The sequence below is a fragment of the Cibotium barometz genome, chromosome 4 (genome assembly GCF_041138505.1).
Source record: "Cibotium barometz isolate CiBa-2024 chromosome 4, ASM4113850v1, whole genome shotgun sequence".
NCBI classification, from domain to species: Eukaryota; Viridiplantae; Streptophyta; class Polypodiopsida; order Cyatheales; family Cibotiaceae; genus Cibotium; species Cibotium barometz.
Window position 1 is genome coordinate 13055547 of NC_141049.1, and position 19166 is coordinate 13074712.

The 19166-nt window shown below is 43.3% G+C and overlaps 1 protein-coding gene across 1 annotated transcript in view; it reads right to left on the reverse strand.

The window, feature by feature from the left end:
- Positions 1–3296: 3296 nt before the first annotated feature.
- LOC147638927 (E3 ubiquitin-protein ligase RGLG3-like) overlaps positions 3297–19166 on the reverse strand; it is a 49400-nt gene continuing 33530 nt past the window's right edge. Inside the window, exons 3-11 of the mRNA XM_086785685.1 lie at positions 5238–5381; positions 5027–5140; positions 4826–4923; positions 4650–4729; positions 4456–4561; positions 4256–4383; positions 3998–4175; positions 3850–3906; positions 3297–3763 (exon numbers count right to left, since the gene is read on the reverse strand). Coding sequence (XP_086641811.1) covers positions 3680–3763; positions 3850–3906; positions 3998–4175; positions 4256–4383; positions 4456–4561; positions 4650–4729; positions 4826–4923; positions 5027–5140; positions 5238–5381 — 989 coding nt within the window. The 3' untranslated portion in view covers positions 3297–3679. The remainder of the gene's footprint in view (positions 3764–3849; positions 3907–3997; positions 4176–4255; positions 4384–4455; positions 4562–4649; positions 4730–4825; positions 4924–5026; positions 5141–5237; positions 5382–19166) is intronic.

Consider the following 19166-nt stretch of genomic DNA (forward strand, 5'->3'; position numbering starts at 1 on the left):
GGAGTTATCTATGATACTTAACAAAGAAAACATGACTATCCCATGGCATGAACTACCTTCATTATCATTTGGAATACTTGAAACCATGCTTACATCTCCACCAACCACCACCACCAACTCTGGCTCTTGGGTGAAATTCATTTTCTTCTCCCACTCTCTACCCACATCAAGTGGTGGGAACGATGTAGACTCACATGAAGGGTTTGTAGAAGCATGAACACTCAAAAGGTATGCTGAATCCAAAGACACAAGCAGAATCAAGTTCACTCCAATGCTTCCATACATGTGAAGGGACTATGATGTTTTCTTTTCATGTATACCTTGGTAAAGAGCGTCCTCAATTTGATGCCTCTCATTGGGAGGGTACTCAATCCACCATGGTCAACGACTCATTTGTCTCATTTGGTTGTTGTGTGAGCTACCTTCTCTCCTATGAGATGTGACAACCACATTTGAAACCCCATGAGATATATCATCTCATAAACAAATTATTAGAGAATTCAAAATATTTCATACACTCTACACATTTTGTAGAAGCATGCACTTCTTAAGCATACATGTACATCAAATGCTAGGTGTTTTTTTCAATTCCTTGTTGCTATCTATATGTCGACTCTCCATTCTTCATTATAGGTTCCAAGTATATGAAGTATTTTTGGAAATGACACATTCTCATAATAAGCCTCGGCGCTCTTTGGTGAGGGCTCACCACACCAATGTCTAGATCTTGGATAATCTCCAAATACCTCATGCAATCATGGAACCAATATGTCTCTTTCTTCATCATGTGATTGTTGAAAGGTAGATTAGTTATCAGCATACCTCAACTATCTTGCATTTGTTTTGGGCCTACTAGGACCTCCTTCTTCCTATAAGTTTATTGAAGTTTTCTCTACATAATCTCCATATACAATTATGAACAAAGACAAGATGAAAGGAAAACTACGTGAACCTCTACGACACATACTTGGTAGCCCTAATTGTTGAAGCTATGATTCACTGCAAGTTATCCTTCTTCACCAAAGGTTGGCAATGGAACCGATTTTGTATGTCATTTTTGAAGAACTTCTGTAGAAAGCTACCACCAAAGGCCATTATCCATATTTCTTACATTATTTGGAGAAGAAACACGTGCCAAATACAAAAGTGTGTTTTCTGGAGGATCTTGGTGGAGGGAAATTTTGCTAGCAACCCTTCTCTCTTAAAAATGTGGACATTCGCTCTCCATTCCCTCCACTACTAACTCCTCTTATCTCCTCCCACTACCTCCACCACCACCTCTCAACCCACCTCACTTTCTCCCCTCCTCACTCTCTCTCTCCCACCGACCTCCTCAGCCTCTCTCTCTCTCTCTCTCTTTCTCTCTCTCTCTCTCTCTCCCACCATCTTCTCTCTCTCTCTCTCTCTCTCTCCCTCTCTCCCTCTCCCACCCTCTTTCCTCTCTCCTCCTTCCTTTCCCTATCCTTCCCCCCCCCCCTCTCTCTCTCTCTCTCTCTCTCTCTCTCTCTCTCTCCCCCCTTCTCCCACCCTCTTCCCTCCTCTCTCTCTCTCTCTCTCTCCCCCTCTCCCCCTCTCCCTCTCCCTCTCCCACCATGTTCCCTCTCTCCTTCCTCTCCCTCTCCCTCTCTCTCTATCTCTCTCTCCCACCCTCTTCACTTTCTCCCTCTCTCATTCCTTTCCCTCTCCCTCTCTCTGCTTTCCACCCTCCCACCCACTCTCCCTCTCACTCTCTCACTCCCTCTCTTTCCCTCTCCCTCTCTCTCTCCCCCCTCTCCCCCATCTCCCACCCTCTTCCCTTTCTCTCTCTCTCCCTCTCCCTCTCTCTTCCCCCTCTTTCCCTCTCCCTCTCATTTGCATAATATTTTTTTACACATTGAATGTCAATGGGAGAGGAATAAACAAGCAAAGTTAGTAATTAATATCAATAAGTAATATCTAAATAATTGACATTTTTCATCTAAATTTCATGTATAATATCTTAAATATACTATACATTCCAAGTATCCTAGCCTCTATTTACAAAATATATCCATCAATGTAGAGGTAGGTGTAAACATGTCGAACCAACTAGGTACAATTAAGAATGTTTATTACTGTAGAGGTAGGTGTAAACATGTCGAACCAACTAGGTACAATTAAGAATGTTTATTAATGTATAATGGATTCATAAACGTATAGGAAATCCACCAAAAGTTAATTGTTCACAAAAAGGAAGGCCAACGTACATTGGTAGTGAAACTATTGCCTAGGATGGCATAGAAACATCCATTTCTTAATCGATTCCTAGAAATAGTATACATGCAAGTGTGAGCTGGTAGGCCGCACTCACAAGGGTAAAGAGATCCCCAAGCCGCCATATCGTCCTAAGGTTGCACAGCCAAAATAGACACTACTCAGATAACCTTGAATGGGTATGAAAGCTACATCAAGAACTTCGATCCATAGCTTGGACTAGTTCTAGGGTGGGTGACTTGAGATGACCAACCTTGTTATTATATATAAATGGGTTCGAGTCGCATTCGTATCATTAAATTGAGAGCTTTCCTTACTAAATTTTGAGCCCTTGCTAGTGCACAACATCCTCCATTTTAATGTCTACCTAGACCAATATCAAAGCTCGCTATCATTGGAGCACACAAGTGAGCAAACACCATTGTTATTTAGTTTGCAACATCTCTGTCTTGCTTTTTTCTGTCTTGTGGAAGATCTTGACATTTTTGTGAATGCATTAGTTGTATTTTCTTTCAAACTTATCCTAACTTTGTGTTTCATAGCAATTAGGGGTTCCTAGTCAAGAAAATATTTAAACTTATCCTACCTTTGTGTTTCATAGTAGCTAGGGGTTGCCAATCAAAACAATGTGATTAAAATTTGTGATCCAAAATCTAGGTAGGGAAGCAAGACTTCCCATATTAAATACATTTAATCAAGGATTGATTATGTGAGCAACGTTTATCCTTTTCATATGAGTATTGAACACCCACGTCAAGTCATGGACTGGTTCTTTTAGGTTTAGAAACAAGGGCTAGCACATATGGTGGGAAATGGTAGAATGAGCAATGAAGAAGAACAACAAAGAGGAGCTTCTATTAGGTTTGGAATCACGTGAAGGTGGTAGTGGTATTAGTACTTGCCTTCTTTTTGTCCCTTTAAGCACACATCTTATGAGACACATTTTGTGCTTTGGATTATGAAGATTCCACGATTCCACTATTATGTTTACTTGCTGTAGTAAACATATAGTTTTCATACCCATGGTTGAAGATGTTCAGGTGTAACAATACTTTCCTGGGTTATAACAATCTAGACCCCTTTACTGTGGTTGAATTGAATATACAACACATTTTTTTGTTTTGTAAAAAAAGTGCAATAACATATTAAAGGTGTAATGATGAGTCATGAGAATGTACAAAATTCATTTTTTGAAGAGAATGCCTGAGAGTTGAGAGAAAATAGCATGATGCTCATGGATGATAAAATGAAGACTAAGGGTGAGATCATAAGTTAATGTGGGTCAAAAGGTGTAGTGTCAGTTTGTTACCTGCAGGAAGCAACTTTATACATGGCTCTTGTAAGGAGGTTGCAATACTGTCGAGACAAATCACTTCAGCACATCCAACCTCATCCACAAGGCAGTGCTCTCGCGCATTGATTTCTTTGATTTATATAAGGATACAGATTATACAAACAATCGCAGCCTAGTGGTAATCGGTTGTCTACATAGTGGGCAAGTCGCCAAATTTGTTGCACATTGTCTGCAGGTCTGCAGGCTCAACAATCTTACATCGTTAATCTAACAAAAAGGAGAAGCCTACTTATGCCCCCCACACAAAAAAAGAAAAAAGGTACCTGATGACCACATCCAAATGCCATGTCCTTTGGCTGTGTGAGACACACTGGGCAGAACTGAACACCAAAAAAATCACCAATAAAAACAAGATTGAGACGGCAGTTATATGTAGGAGTGTAATGCGGGTTTTTTGGGACAAATACATACCTGGCTTTCAGATGTTGTATCAATGGCATTCAGGGTTGTTGATCTGTTATTAGAAAAACTGCCCAAATCTGCCCCACTGACGCTGGTGCTAGTCAAATGTGGAACACCCAACATACTGCTGTCAACACCACGGGGTGGCGGCAGAACAGAGCCTTTCTGCCCCTTCCCGACTCTCCGACTGCAAACAAATTTCCCCTTTTAGTCCTTGAGCAGAAGACTCAAACGTTGTCAATGCCAATGAGCAAGAATGCTTCCTACTTCAAAATGCCAAGTTCCATGGTCGCCTTGTATTGTGTCGGTATCTCCATAAGTGCAGCCAATGCAAATGCAGCCTCCTTTTGAGCTTGAGGCATGTTCTTTGACATGATGTAGGTAAAATTCACGAACTGCAGCCTCAACATAGAAGCTTTTATTAGCTACCTCTATGCATGACAGAACACAAGCAACCAGAAAAGCACCTGAAAATTGTCGAAGATCCGACGTGGAATGCTATCATCGAACTGCTTCATGGTGTCCCAAGGACCATCACCCACTCCCACCAATATGATCGATAATGCATAGTCACTACAGATGCCAAGGCAAACAATTAAGCATACGACTTTTTGACCCTACCCTACAGTGTACACCAGAGCATGTTGTCATCAACCACTACCTTGCCTCCACGATAGCATCTATTGTTTCCTGCTCTTGTGGACTCAGCTTCCCAAGATTGGTATCTATACTTCGTGTCACCTGCAAGACCCATGAGATCACCACCCACTCATGAACTGAATGATAAGAATGTTGTTAGCTGCAAAAGCTCCACTAAAGCATAACCCTAATTCTAACCTGCCCATCGGCCATTATAAGGAGAACATGATACTGGCCTCCACTTTGTTCCACAATGTCCATAGCAACTCGTATAATTGGAGCGAACGAGGTTGGACCTGCATGATTTTTGCCACACTATGCTTTCTAATGCCAAAGCAAAGACTAATCCCACGTGTACAAGTGCCATCACATTAAAGACATAGGTTGAACACTTCATACCTGCAAGGCGGACATGTGGGACTATTTCCTTATAGCGTGATAAAACCCCTTCAAAGCCATCACAGGATTGCCCGTATGGATAAAAGCTGAACACAGACTGATCATGTGTAGATACTGAGAGAGACAACCCAAACTTCATTAAACCACAAAACTTCCTTTTTCCAGAAAAGGCCAAGTTTCCAATTGGATTGAAAAATGAGGGTTAACAAACCATCTCCAAAACCAAAGGAAGGAATCAAATTGTCATCATCGAATTCAGACAAGGTCTGTCCAACTATCTGGATAGCTTGCTCATATGGATTCAATGCCGTGCTGCTAATTGCATGAAGACTTCGCCCATTGAAAGAGTGTTTGCCTGCAATTATGAATTAACAAAACAGAAGCAATTAACAGTGAGTGCATTAAGCTAAAAGATAAAATCACAATGCATCTGAAAAGAGAGACTAGACCACACTCAGCCTATTCCAGTCATGGGCCATGACCCTTGGACATAGACTTTATAAATAGAAGAAGATAACAATACATACACTGGTAAGAAAAACCCCCATGAGCTTTCAGCAAGTTAAGCATTAGCAGGCTCTCCTCCCCTCGCATTTCATGCGCAAACGGGAGCAAAAGAAGAGTGGCCTATCCCATTGCTTTATGGACAGCTATTGCAAAGTCATACTTGCAAAGAAGAGTGGCCTATCCCATTGCTTTATGGACAGCTATTGTAAAGTCATACTTGCAAAGAAGGCTGCCAGGAAGCTGAATAGTGGGCTTCACAACAGTTTATGCACCCGTTTAAAGTTGAAGAGCAGTCAAAGGCCTGCTGCTATACTATAGTTGCCAGGAGTTCCAAAAGCGCATTTTAAAAACGTTTCTTAAGTTTCAAACCTTTACAAAACATTGTAAAAGTTTCAGACAGACTAGCAAAATGTCCAAGTGTAACCCTGGGACATGCAAAAATGTGCCAACTAGATAGGAGATGTCAAAATAAGTCTGACAAACATAAAACATAAATTAATCATGCTTCACTTTTGCAAGATAGACAATCACCAGTAGAGTTCAAACACGACTTCCAAGTCGCAAAGCTGATTTTCAAGCCCATAAAGTGAAGAAAATAACAAGTTGACAAAGCAGATTTTGAAATCTCATAGCTGAGAAGGTGCCCAGAAACTATTTCGATGCAGCTATGTGCTGTACAGACACAGGGACAAAAACTCTGTGGCAACTTTTGCTGATGCAAAAGGATTTGAAGAGGCTGTATGTGTGGCTGGGCTTAAGTGCACAGTGTCTGTGTGTACAAACAGCTTGAAAAGGAGCTGAAAGGCCTGTGTTTTAGGACACAGGAAGCGAGCAGAGGCACATTGGGTGGATAAGTGAGTTGCTATTCGATGAGGAGCTGGAGCTCTCCCCCTGCTTGTGAACCTGCTGCCTCTCCCCCTGTCCTCCTTTGCGCAGCACCCGCCTCCCTCCTCTCTTCATCTTCACCTGCCTTCGCCCTCTCCCTCCCTTTCTCCTGGGCGCTGCCTCCCCTGGGCGTTTCCGCCTCCTGCCCGCCATTTTTCCAAGGTGTTTCTTTCCTGTTTTCCGCTGCTCCTGTGTGCCCTAGCCCCCATTTCATCCCACCACCTCCTTCACGTCCCTTTGCAGCCCTTCCTCTCCACCTTCTCCCGCTTATGTATCACCTCCTCCTCCCTCCTGTGAGCCAACACATACCCCCCCTCCCCCCCTTCTTCCCTTTTTTGCCTTGCCGCCTCCTTGCTCCCTTCAGCACTTCTTCTCTGCAGGTTTTAGCATTTGAACTGCTTTCTCCTTTGGTCTTCACGCCTTCAAGAGGACTCCATGGCAGCCACACTCCGTCATCCCCGATGCCCCTAGGCTAACAGACCCTACGATTAAGTGTAAAAAAAAGGAAAACAAATCTGACTTATTTTAGACACGTCCTAGTTTAGACACATCATCCTAGGTATCACATCCTAGGTGTGTTTCTATAATAAATTTTAAACTTTTGACTTATTTTAGACACACAAAATCCAACATTCTCAACTTAGGTTTTCACTAAAATTTTAGAAATGAACATTTATAATTTATCAAAATTTTAAACATATTAAAGTACATACGGAATCACGCATCAAGCTCACCACCCAACCATAGAGCCATTCAGGCTCACCCCCAATCACAGGGGGATAGAAGCATCAGAGACATAGCTCCACGTGCGAAGTCCATGGCATCCCATACCACTGCACAAAGCAATCTCAAGGCCTGGAGTCCAAGTCTAAGGAGCTCTCCCTCAAACTAACTCATAAAGCCACTCATATAGGCCTCCTATAAACCAGGAGCCAAACATGGCACGTCTCATAAAAGGTACTAACCCCCACTTAAGATGCCTTACCTAGTTAGCCTTGGGACGTAATGTACTTCCCTCCTTAAGAATCATTGATGTCCTCAACAATGAATATGAGGAAGCGACTCTTCAAACTATGGAGTGACTCCCATGTAACCTCAACCTCAAACTGTCCTTTCCATTTGATCAAGTACTCTGAATATATGATATACCAAGACCGTCTAGTACGGTGCTCCAGAACCAACTCAGGTTCCATATGAATATACCTAGTCATGTCCTCGAGGTTAAGGATCCCCTCCACTCGCACAATCTCATCACCTTCACCCAGACGTTCTTTCAAACGACTAATGTGAAACACAAGGTGAATCTTGATTCCAAGAGGTAGTGTTAATTGGTCAGCAGCATCGCTGATCTTCTTTCTGATCTATTAAGGACCACAACATCGAGAAGATAACTTGTAATGCTTACCAGTCCTCATCGTTTTGGAGCCCTTTGGGACTTCAAGATACACCCGCATGCCCTCATCGGGTTCCGTCACTAGTTAGCGTAATACTGAGCACCATCCTAAGCAATCTTTAGGCTTTCCCTTGCAACGTTCAACACATTTTGCATATCTTGCAAGAAATCCATTGTCGATCCCCTCTAGTCCTACAACAATAGGTGATTTTGGCTGATAACCATACATAAGCATAAATGGGCTAAAACTAGTAGCCGCATGCCTGCTACCGTTGCAAGTCTCGTTCGTCCTCTCCGTCTGACCATCCGACTTGGGATGATCCAAAGATGACAAGCTCAATCGTGTTTCCAAATTATTATTTTGCAAAAAGAAGACTTCTATTAAGTATGAAAAGACCATACAAAATCACGAGTGGAATCCAATAAAACAAGACCTCATCCCAAAAGGTAGGATGATCTCAACCAATATGGGACACAAAGGTGCCAAGAAAGTCCTGTGGGGGTTGTTGAGAAAAAGATCTCTTGATCCCACTCCCTCATGAAAACAATGCGCTTTGCATGCGCAAATTTGGATGGTCCATGTATGCAAGCCCATGTGGTCATAAGAGTGTGAATACTATCTCCCCATATGGCACAAATCCACTGAGTCTCCATATATCAAAGTGCCCTCAATAGGCTCAGTGCATCTGGCCCTCCAAATCAATGATACTAGCAATGAGCTCCCAACTAGAAGGAATCAATCCCCTACATAGGTAGTCTATTTTGTGTATGAGGAATATCATGTAGCATGAAATGTTGGGCTACACCTCTGCATATCATTACAGTGGTGTCCACATGCCTACCCTCAAAAAATATTTGTGGACCAGACTGAGTGAACCAAGCAATAGCACCCCAAGCAACATAAATGGTCTCTCCCCTCAATTTGCACATAAGCTGAGCTATAGAGCCCCACGGCTTTGCACTCCCATATGCAATGTTGCACTGTCTCAGGCGCCACCATGCATCTAGGGTAAAGAAAACTCCCAGCCACCTAGGATGATGTTGATCATGAAATGTGCTAGTAATCCACTCATGAGAGGTATAGATGTATCAATTAGATCAATCCATCTAAGACTACCTTTGACGTGCTATGTAGATGCAAGTCTCCGATCCATAGGGAGACAAGCAATAATTGTCGATGCCCATCTCTCTAACCATGTCACTGCGTATAGCCATACACACCCAAACGTCGCCCAACTCATCTCTAATGAGGTCATTCCACATAATGAGTTGTCTATCAGCCTCATCCTCTGATCTGGGAAGTCTCTATCTCAAAAAAGGTCTCATGCTACTCCAGGCTCTGATAATGGCAGCTATAAGCGGAGAGAAAGGTGCCCTATACTCTACCTAAGCGAAGATGAAGCATGAATTGAGCATCCAATCTCCACCACGAGGTGTACGACCGGAAATAAGAAACATAAAGAAATTCTTGCAAGGCTTACTGCTTGGAAGGATGTGACCGCTAACTTGCAAAGCAATGCTCTGCATTATATATCCGGATCTAGAATATTCAGTCCCCCCCTCTTGTCTGGGGCGTATAACAATCTCCCAAGCCACTCTGGCTCGGGTGTCTAGTGTACCATCCAAACCTGACCATAGAAAGTTATGGACCAATCTCCGCAATTGGCCAATGCATAGAGGCAATGAACCAGGCTCGAAGCTAGTCTTGTGTGCGTGTAGCACACGGTAGATACACTGTGCACATGACATACTCCCCTTCCTCTAAGAGCTCACTCCTGAGCTCACTAAAAAGCCATGGTAATCTCTCTGAAGAGTAGTCAATGTCTCCCATGTAGCGTCACGTCATGGCCCTGTGAAAATGGAACAGCACAAGTGTGGGCATGGTGGTTGCTGAGCAAAATAAATATTAAATGATTTATATTTGGGGTGCCCGGATAAATGTTATGATGTGTGGACATCTTCAAATGTGAAGGGGGACCAAGAACATTAATATTTTTAATGTTTTATCCTTGGGTGGCCCCTAGACATAAGTGGCCCTTAGGAACTTTAATGAATATTAAAGTAAGGGGCCAAGGATATTATTGGAGGGGGGTAACTCCACTTTTAGGAGTTACACGCCTCTCTCATCTCTCTCTCTCTTGCTTTTTGGAAAAAAAACGTGCAAGCTACGTGCGTGGAGGAGGAGAGTAACCTTGTCAACTGGCTGCATAGAGGTGGTGACTGCTGGATTTGCTGTGTGGAGAACAGGCTGTACAGAGCACGTGGCTGCAGGCCGTACAGGCAGGCGGCTGCAGTTCTATTGGTGACTGGGTTCAGGCGGCGCTAGCAGGTACAGACAACAGGCGGCTGTTGTGCAGGCGAGTACTGTACGGTACAGACTAGTCCACAGACGGGTACTGTACGGGCATAATAGCACAGACGCCGCAGGACATCAGACACAGACTGGTACGACAGTTGACACAGGCAGCAGTTGCACGTACAGAACTGTACGGACAGGTACAGCATAGTACTGCAGTATTGTACGGATTGGTACAGTGGGATATTGCTGACCTGTACGGACTGGTACAGTGGGATATTGTTAATTATTGGACTACAATTGGAAGGGTGACTGCTAGTCTACCGCACTTTGGTTTCTACCAGAGGCCGGTTTCAAGGTTCCGTTGCCGGGACCCATCATCAACTTTCTTAAGGGGGTGAGCTCGTGGTTGACTCGAGGAAGGTTATTGCTGAAAAATTCAGCAACATGTCTGACACAGAAGATGAATATTTTTATAATGAAGAGGAAGAGCAAGAGACCTCTCTTGAGAGAAATGAATCTGAGGATATTCTTGCAGGAGAACAGGCTGCAGATGATGCACAATTATGAGGATGTAACACAGCCAGAAGATATGCCTAGTAAAGAGAAAGATGATGCTCAGTTTAAAAATCGTTTGGCAGGTGTAATGGATGTGTTTATGCAGCTCACACAAAGTGAGAAGTTTGCTGAATTTATGAGATCCCGTTCTGAGCCTGAAAAGAAGAAGAAAGTGCGTTCTAGGAACCCACCTCAGGGCAATAGTGGTGCCTTCCCACAGGATCCATCTTTTGGACAGTTTCCGAACATGCAACATACTTTTGGTGCTAACTCACAGAGTTCCTTTTTCGGACAGCCATCTATTCCTCAGCAGTCTATGCATCCAGGTTATTTTGGTGATGGCTCTGTGTTCCAATCCATGACTGGGGGTTATCCTCAGGGAGGCATGGGTATTCCAGGGAATTTTGGAGCTAGTTTTCAGCCTGGTATGCAAGGGAATATGTATGGTGGTATGCAGTCCGGAATGCAAGGAAACATGTTTGGGGGCATGCAGCCTTGAATGCAAGGAAACATGTATGGGGGCATGCAGCCCGGTATGCATAATGGTATGTTTGGAAACATGGCTGGAATGTATGGCATGCCAGGTGTGGGAATTGGTAATGTTGACCCTATGATGGGCATGAATGCTGGGGGTAGCAATCTTGTGAAGCCACTTCCTTACGATAATCTAACGCCTATGGGTAAGGCGAAGGATTATAAGGAAGGGGGAGCTGCTGTGAAATTTGACACATTCAGTGGGGCCAAAGATAAGCTAAAGGCACTTACCTTTTTACAACAGTTTGATGCTGTTTTTTCTGGTGGTAATTACACGGAGTCCTCTAAAGTGAGAAAAGTTGCGACTTTTCTTAAGGCAATGCATTGCAGTGGTGGTCTACTCTTCTTTTACAGGGCATAGCACCATCTACTTGGGTACAGTTTACACAGGTGTTCTCTTCCGTATGGCTCACATCTACTTTTGAGGTGGATGTAAAATGACAGCATGGCACAAGTTGGATGCATCAAAGTGTGAAAATCTTAAGGATTATAATAAGAAGTTTTGGGAAGCTTTACTCCCAGTTACTTCTTACTGTGCAGTGCCTTTGTCTGAGCAGGTGGAGAAGTATTGTTGTGGGCTGCCCAAGGAAGTGCGTGACTATTGCATAAAGACTCGAGTAACAAATATGTCACAGATGATAGAGAATGCTATGACAGCAAATGCGTTACTCACTGGGGTCTCATCTGGATTTGAAGGCAGTAAAAGCTCAAGCAAGAAATCTGAAAAGTCAGGGCATGCTTCGCGTGATGCAAAAGGGTCTACAGAGAAGCGGTATAAGAAGTTACCAATGCCCAAGAGAACTCCTGAGGAGAGACAAGCTTTGATGGATGCTCGGAAATGTTTTTACTGTACAGAGGAGGGACATATGTCTTTTAATTGTCCCAAGCGTAAGTCCCAAAAGGACTCTGACACAAAAGGGGAGCCCAAGTCAAAGAAACCAAAACCTTCTGCAGGGTTAGTTCTTGATCTTGTTGGGGAACAGCCAGGTGGTGAAGAGACTGAGTTGTGCAGGGCATGGGGCAAAGTGAGAGATCAAAATGCCTTGATTTTCTTTGACACAGGTGCTAGAGCCAGCTTTATTTCACCGGATTTGGCTGGCCGATTGGGGATCCGTGCAGAGGAGATGGGGCCTTTATATGAGGCTATCATGGCTTGTCCTAGGTATGCAGAACCCGTCACTCCTATTATTGGGAAGCTCAGGCTTCATTTGCAGGGTTATGTGGACAGTGAGGAGTTTTTCATCATGCCAATTGATGGATGTGATGTTTTGTTGGGTATGCCATGGTGCCATAGAGTACATGCGGTGGTGGATACATACAATAGGAAAATTACTTTGACTCATAGAGAGAAAGAACATCTTTTGGATGTAAAGCTTAAAGGGGAATCTGTTCATATTGTAGCAGCTTCGGCAATTTCATCAGTAATGAAAAAGAATCTTTCCGCGTACTTGATTTATGTAAAGGATGCACAAGATAATGAGTCTAAATCTAATTTGTCTACGTTAGATAAGGACAGGACTGATTTCTTACGTGAGTTCCAAGATTGTTTTTCCGAGTCATTGCCAGGAGAACTTCCTCCGGAATGGCCAGAAGATCATGCCATTGATCTAATTCCGGGTAGTACTCCACCAAATAGACCGCCGTACCGTGTTAGTGCAGCCCAACAAGAAGAAATTATGAGTCAGGTACAGGAGCTGTTGAATAAAGGGTTGATACAGCCTAGCTCATCACCCTTTTGCTCACCTGTACTCTTAGTGCAAAAGAAAGATGGTTCTTGGCGCATGTGTATTGATTACAGGGCGCTAAACAAGAATACCATCAAGAATCGATTCCTCATTCCGAGAATCGATGACATTTTAGACCGCTTACAGGGCTCCACAGTCTTTAGTCGGATTGACTTGAAAAGCGGGTATCATCAGATACGTATTAGACCCGAGGATGTGCATAAGACAGCATTTCGAACCACTTTTGGGTTATATGAGTTCTTGGTTATGCCCTTTGGTTTGACAAATGCACCTCCCACATTTAACAAAATGATGGACAGGATTTTCCGGCCTCATAGAGCGTTTGTGGGCACATTCTTTGATGATATGAATCTATGATTGTGCATTCACACACTAAGGAGGAGCATAGAAGGCATTTGACCATTGTGTTTGAAGAACTCCGAAACCATAGGCTGGTCATTAATGGCAAGAAGAGTGTCACTTGCACATGGCATCATTTTAGCATCATAAACATCATCAAGATTATCAGGCATTTTATGGACATTTAAATGAATGTTTTCAGCATGTACCACATGGTATGGGTTGGATTCAGCATTATAGCATCATATTAACCATCTAAACAAAAGCATTGGAGCTTGTGGAGGCAGCCGACAGCATTCAAGTCAGCTGACCAGCCTTTATAGCATTTATGGCATTTTATGGCAGTCGTGAGCATATTCAGAGCTGGCCGACTGCAGCAAACTAGCCGACCTGCATCAGTACCCGCATATAAATAGAAGCGCATCATCACATATCAGATAATCAGCATTTTAGTGGATGAAGGGGCATCTGACATCAGCGTTTCAGCCCATCATCGCATTCAGTCCAGCAACGCATTCAGTTCAGCATCTACATCAGTAATCAGCAGATTCAGCCATCTTCCCAACTCCTACATAGAGGGATACCAGCATACAAGTGGTGGAACTCAGCATTGGAGTCAGGACAGCCATCCTTCATCATCCTTCAGCATGTTTCCGTCTCTTCCAGGGGTAGACATCATCTAGGACAGCATAGATCCATTTGGATCTCATTGTAACCGCATTCATCATCTAATATAGCTGCATTGCATTGAACCTATTTGTCTTTCTTAAGCATCATTAAGTGCAGTTTAGTTAGACTAAGGTTGAGATTACTACGGTCGAAGACCTCACATGTCACATTGGTACATGCTGAAAACATTCATTTAAATGTCCATAAAATGCCTGATAATCCTGATGATGTTTATAATGCTAAAATGATGCCATGTCACTGTACACTTGAATGGTGTGCACGTGACAAAGAGTGAGTTCTTCTTGCAAGAGATACACTTCTTGGGGCATATTGTGTCTAAGCATGGAGTCCGTATGGATCCATCGAAGGTGGAAGCAATTCTTAATTGGCCAGATTTGAGGACCGTGAATGATGTACGCAGCTTTTTGGGATTGTGTTCCTATCACAGGCGGTACATACGGTATTTTGCTGAAATTGCTTCGCCCCTTCATGCCTTAACAAAGAAGGCAACTCCGTTTAGATGGGCTGATCAGGAAATTACAGGCCTTTAAAAAGCTTAAAGAAAAGCTTACTTCGGATCCAGTATTAATATTACCGGACCTCCGAAAGGCTTTTGTTGTCCAGTGTGATGCATGTGGAAACAGCATTGGGGTAGTTCTCATGCAGGAAGGACATGTGATAGCCTATGAGAGTCGAATATTGCAGAATGCCGAGAAGCATTTACACGTTTATGAGAAAGAGATGTTGGCTGTAATTCATGCTCTTTCTACATGGAAACACTATTTGCTTGGGGCTGATTTCACTATGCAGACAAATCATCATACTTGCGTTATTTCCTCACGCAAACTAAGCTTTTAGAGAAGCATATGCGATGGGCCAACTTTTTGTCTATGTTCCACTTCCAGATTGTGCATGTGGAAGGCAAAAAGAATGTTAAAAGCAGTTGAGACTTTCTTTTATTGGCCAACCTTGAGAAGAGATGTTGATGCTTTTGTTAGGCACTGCATCGTATGTCAGAAGGTAAAGTTTGACCGTCAAAAGACACCAGGGTTACTACAGCCTTTGATAGACCATGGGAGAGCATTGCCATGGATTTTATATTTGATCTTCCACGTACACAAACGGGGAATGATGGCCTTTGGACTATCATATGCAGGTTCAGTAAGCAGGCTCATTTCATTCCTGTGCATAAGACGATCAAAGTTGATCATATGGTGAAGTTGTTCATGGCGAACATCTTCGAGTATCATGGCTTGCCTTCGTCTATCATTAGTGACCGTGATCCACGGATGACGAGTTTATTCTGGAGAGGGTTGTTTGACAACATGGGTACAACTCTCAAGTTTTCATCTTCATTTCATCCACAAACAGATGGTCAATCGGAAGAGGCTAATTCTACAGTGTTAGATCTTCTTAAGTCTTATGTGTCAGAGCACAAGCAACAATGGGAAAAGTATCTTCCTTTGGTGGAGTTTGCATATAACAACACTCTCCATACCTCGACGGGCAAGGCGCCTTTTGAGATTGTGGAAGGAGGGAAGAAGGTACCACCCATTTTGCACACAAAGGATAAGATCTTTGAGGCTGATCAGTATGTGGAGAATATAGATAAAGCTTATCGGAGAGTTAAGTTGGCACTCCAGAAAACTCAGCAAAAGCAAAAGAAAGCAGCAGACCGTCTCAGACGTGCATTAGAGTTTGCATTGGGTGATTGGGTTCTTTTGCGATTTGAAAAGACTAGGCTCAAGAAGATGAAGGGTAAAGAGCGCTTATTCCCTAAGTTGAGCATGCGCTATTATGGACCTTTTCAGGTACTGGAAAAGATTGGTGAGGTGGCCTATCGTTTGAAGCTACCAGATCACTGGAGGATTCACAATGCATTTCATGTGAGTCTACTTAGACCTTTCCGTGGGGATGTGCCTGAGGATGTATCAGATGAGGCTCAGCCGGAAGTTGAGGAACTTGATGAAGTTCTTATTCCAAAGCAGATACTCGCACATAAGGAAAGAAAGGTACGAGGTAAAGTTTCCCGTCGGTATCTTGTGAAGTTTAAGAACTATTCACCGATGGATGGGAAGTGGATGGAGGAAGGTGACTTAACAGATTCACCTCAGGTTTTGCACCTCTATCTCGATGCCTTTGAGTTGGAGCCGACTCTTGTTACGGCTTATTCAAGTTCAGCAGAGCATGGGTCTGGAGCATTGCTTGATGCTCAAGAGGGGGGTAGCACCTCCACTCCCTTCATACAGACAGGCTCAGATGACATCTAGAGGTCGCTTGGTGCAGTTTTTGTCTCACCCGAAGGTACTGGTGGCTGACAGTACATCTGTTTATGGGACTTCTATGATATATGTGTACTAGTCACATTGGATGTTGTGGTTGTGTATGGTTCACAGTGGTATACAACTTGGACTACTACTACACCATTGGTTTGCAGTGAATGTTCTTACATATGCATGGCTTAGAGAGATTGGGACGCTGATCTTGCCATATTGTACATTTCACTTTGGATATTTTGCTGTATCACCAGATTGCAATCGAGGACGCTTGTCATTTTTCAAGAGGGAGGTATGTCATGACCCTGTGAAAATGGAACAGCACAAGTGTGGGCATGGTGGTTGCTGAGCAAAAAAAAATTAAATGATTTATATTTGGGGTGCCCGGACAAATGTTATGATGTGTGGACATCTTTAAATGTGAAGGGGAACCAAGAACATTATATTTTTAATGTTTTATCCTTGGGTGGTCCCTAGGCATAAGTGGCCCTTAGGAACTTTAATGAATGGCCTAGGATATTATTGGAGGGAGGTAACTCCACTTTTGGGAGTTACACGCCTCTCTCATCTCTCTCTCTCTTGCTTTTTGGAAAAAAAACGTGCAAGCTACCTGCGTGGAGGAGGAGAGTAACCCTGTCGATTGGCTACATAGAGGTGGTGACTGCTGGATTTACTGTGTGGAGGACAGGCCATACAGAGCACGTGGCTGCAGGCCGTACAGTCAGGCGGCTGCAGTTCTATTGGTGACTGGTTCAGGCGGCACTGGCAGGTATAGACAGCAGGCGACTGTTGTGCAGGCGAGTACTGTACGGTACAAACTAGTGCACAGACGGCTATTGTGCAGGCGAGTACTGTACGGTACAAACTAGTGCACAGACGGCTACTGTATGGACAGAATAGCACAGACGCCGCAGGACATCAGACACAGACTGGTACGGCTGCTGTACGACAGCTGACACAGGCAGCAGTTGCACGTACAAAACTGTACAGACAGGTACAACAGAGTACTACAGTACTGTAGTTGCACGTACAGAACTGTACAGACAGGTACAGCAGAGTACTACAGTACTGTACGGACTGGTACAGTGGGGTGCTGTTGACCTGTACGGACAGGTACAGGTAGGTACAGTCATGTTCAGTCCTGAAGAGTAACAGGCGGCGCATCTCAAGCTGTAGGCGGTGTTTTATCAGAATATAGTTGGTGCATCAATCAGGCGGTTGCAGGGAGAAAAGTACAGACAATCTTTTGCAAATACAGACTGGTACATTCAGTCCCTCTGGTGCAGATCCACGCATTGAATTGGTAAGCTCTGAACTTGTCAATCTTTCTTTCTTTCCACTGGCTTATGTCTGCTGCAGAGTTGTGTCATCTGGCCCCTTGTGAGAGGAGGGGTATGGCAGTTTGAAGGGTGGAAACAGAGATTGGACAGTGGATGTATGTTTGAAGTGAGTTGAGACCATGTTCATGAAACAGCCAGATGTATGCTTAAGGCTGCCCTGCTGAATTGTCTTGGTTGACTAGAGGGAAGCACAGTGTGTTGCTTTTGTGGGACACAGATCTGTGTGTGAATTCTCTGTGCTAAGAGGTCTTGAGGGCTACCAGATTGGACATGCAGGTTTTCTTTCCTGGACAGGCTTTGTTGTACTCAGTTTTACATTTCATTGAATTTGAATAAAGAAATACCGAAAGGGGCGCCAAGCTTTGGGACCAACAGGTGTCGATTTCATTTCAGTTTTGGGGCATTCTAGCTCTAGTTAATTTTGTTAATTATTGGACTACAATTGGAAGGGTGACTGCTAGTCTACCGCACTCTGGTTTCTACCAGAGGCCGGTTTCAATGTCCTCCTCAACACGATCCTTCCACTTGATCTTGTATTCCGTGATAAGCGTATTACGCAATCTTCTTTCACGAAATCCAAGAATCTTTTCAGGTTCGTGTGGAACAAATGTCATGTCCTCGACATCTATGATTTCTTAAGGAGTAACCAACTCGTCTATTCCACCCAGTACTTCCTTAAGTCTAAGGACATGAAATACAGGATGAACTTTCACATGAGAAGACAAATCCAATTCATATGTAACTGAATCAATCCGTCGTGTAATACGAAATGGTCCACAGTATCTAGGGCATAATTTCGGAGATCGACCTGTCCGTTAAGTCTCGGAATCTTTCGGAACTCACAAATACACCATCGTTCCTTCAAAGAACTCTCTGGGTGAACGATGTCTATTAGAATAAAATCTATCTCAGTCTTGAGCACTTCTAATAGATTCCTTCGCAACTTGTAACATTTCTTGCATATCTTGCAAAAAATTACGTGCTGCATCATGCTGAAGTCCTGAGAATCCCACTGTAACAGGTGATCTAGGTTGAAAACCATACATAAGCATGAAAGGACTAAAATATGTACTCGTATACTTAGTACTGTTATATGCAAATTCTAACATAGGAAGATAATCCTACCATGAACTCTGTCTTTTGGATATATATGCTCGAAGCATATCCTCCAAAATCTGATTCACTCTTTCAGTCTAGCCATCAGATTGAGGATGATCTGAGGAACTCAAATTCAAAGTTGTTCCCAACTTCTGAAAAACAAGTTTCCAAAAATCACTCGTAAACTTAAAGTCCCTATCACTGACTATGTCCTGCGGTAACCCATACAATCTAAACAATTGATCGATAAACTGCCTTGCTAATTGCGTAGCTGTAATGGTCTTCCGGGTCGGTAAAAATCTAGCCATTTTTGTCAAGCGATCTACTACAACCCAAATAGAATCGTGGCCTTGATGTGTTCTTGGCAATCCGGTAATAAAATCCATGGAAATACTTTCCCATTTATTACCTGGGATTTGCAAAGGATGCAACAACCCAGCCTATCTAAAGCGTTCAACTTTATTTGCTTGACAAACTTGACACTTGAGAACATAATCTTT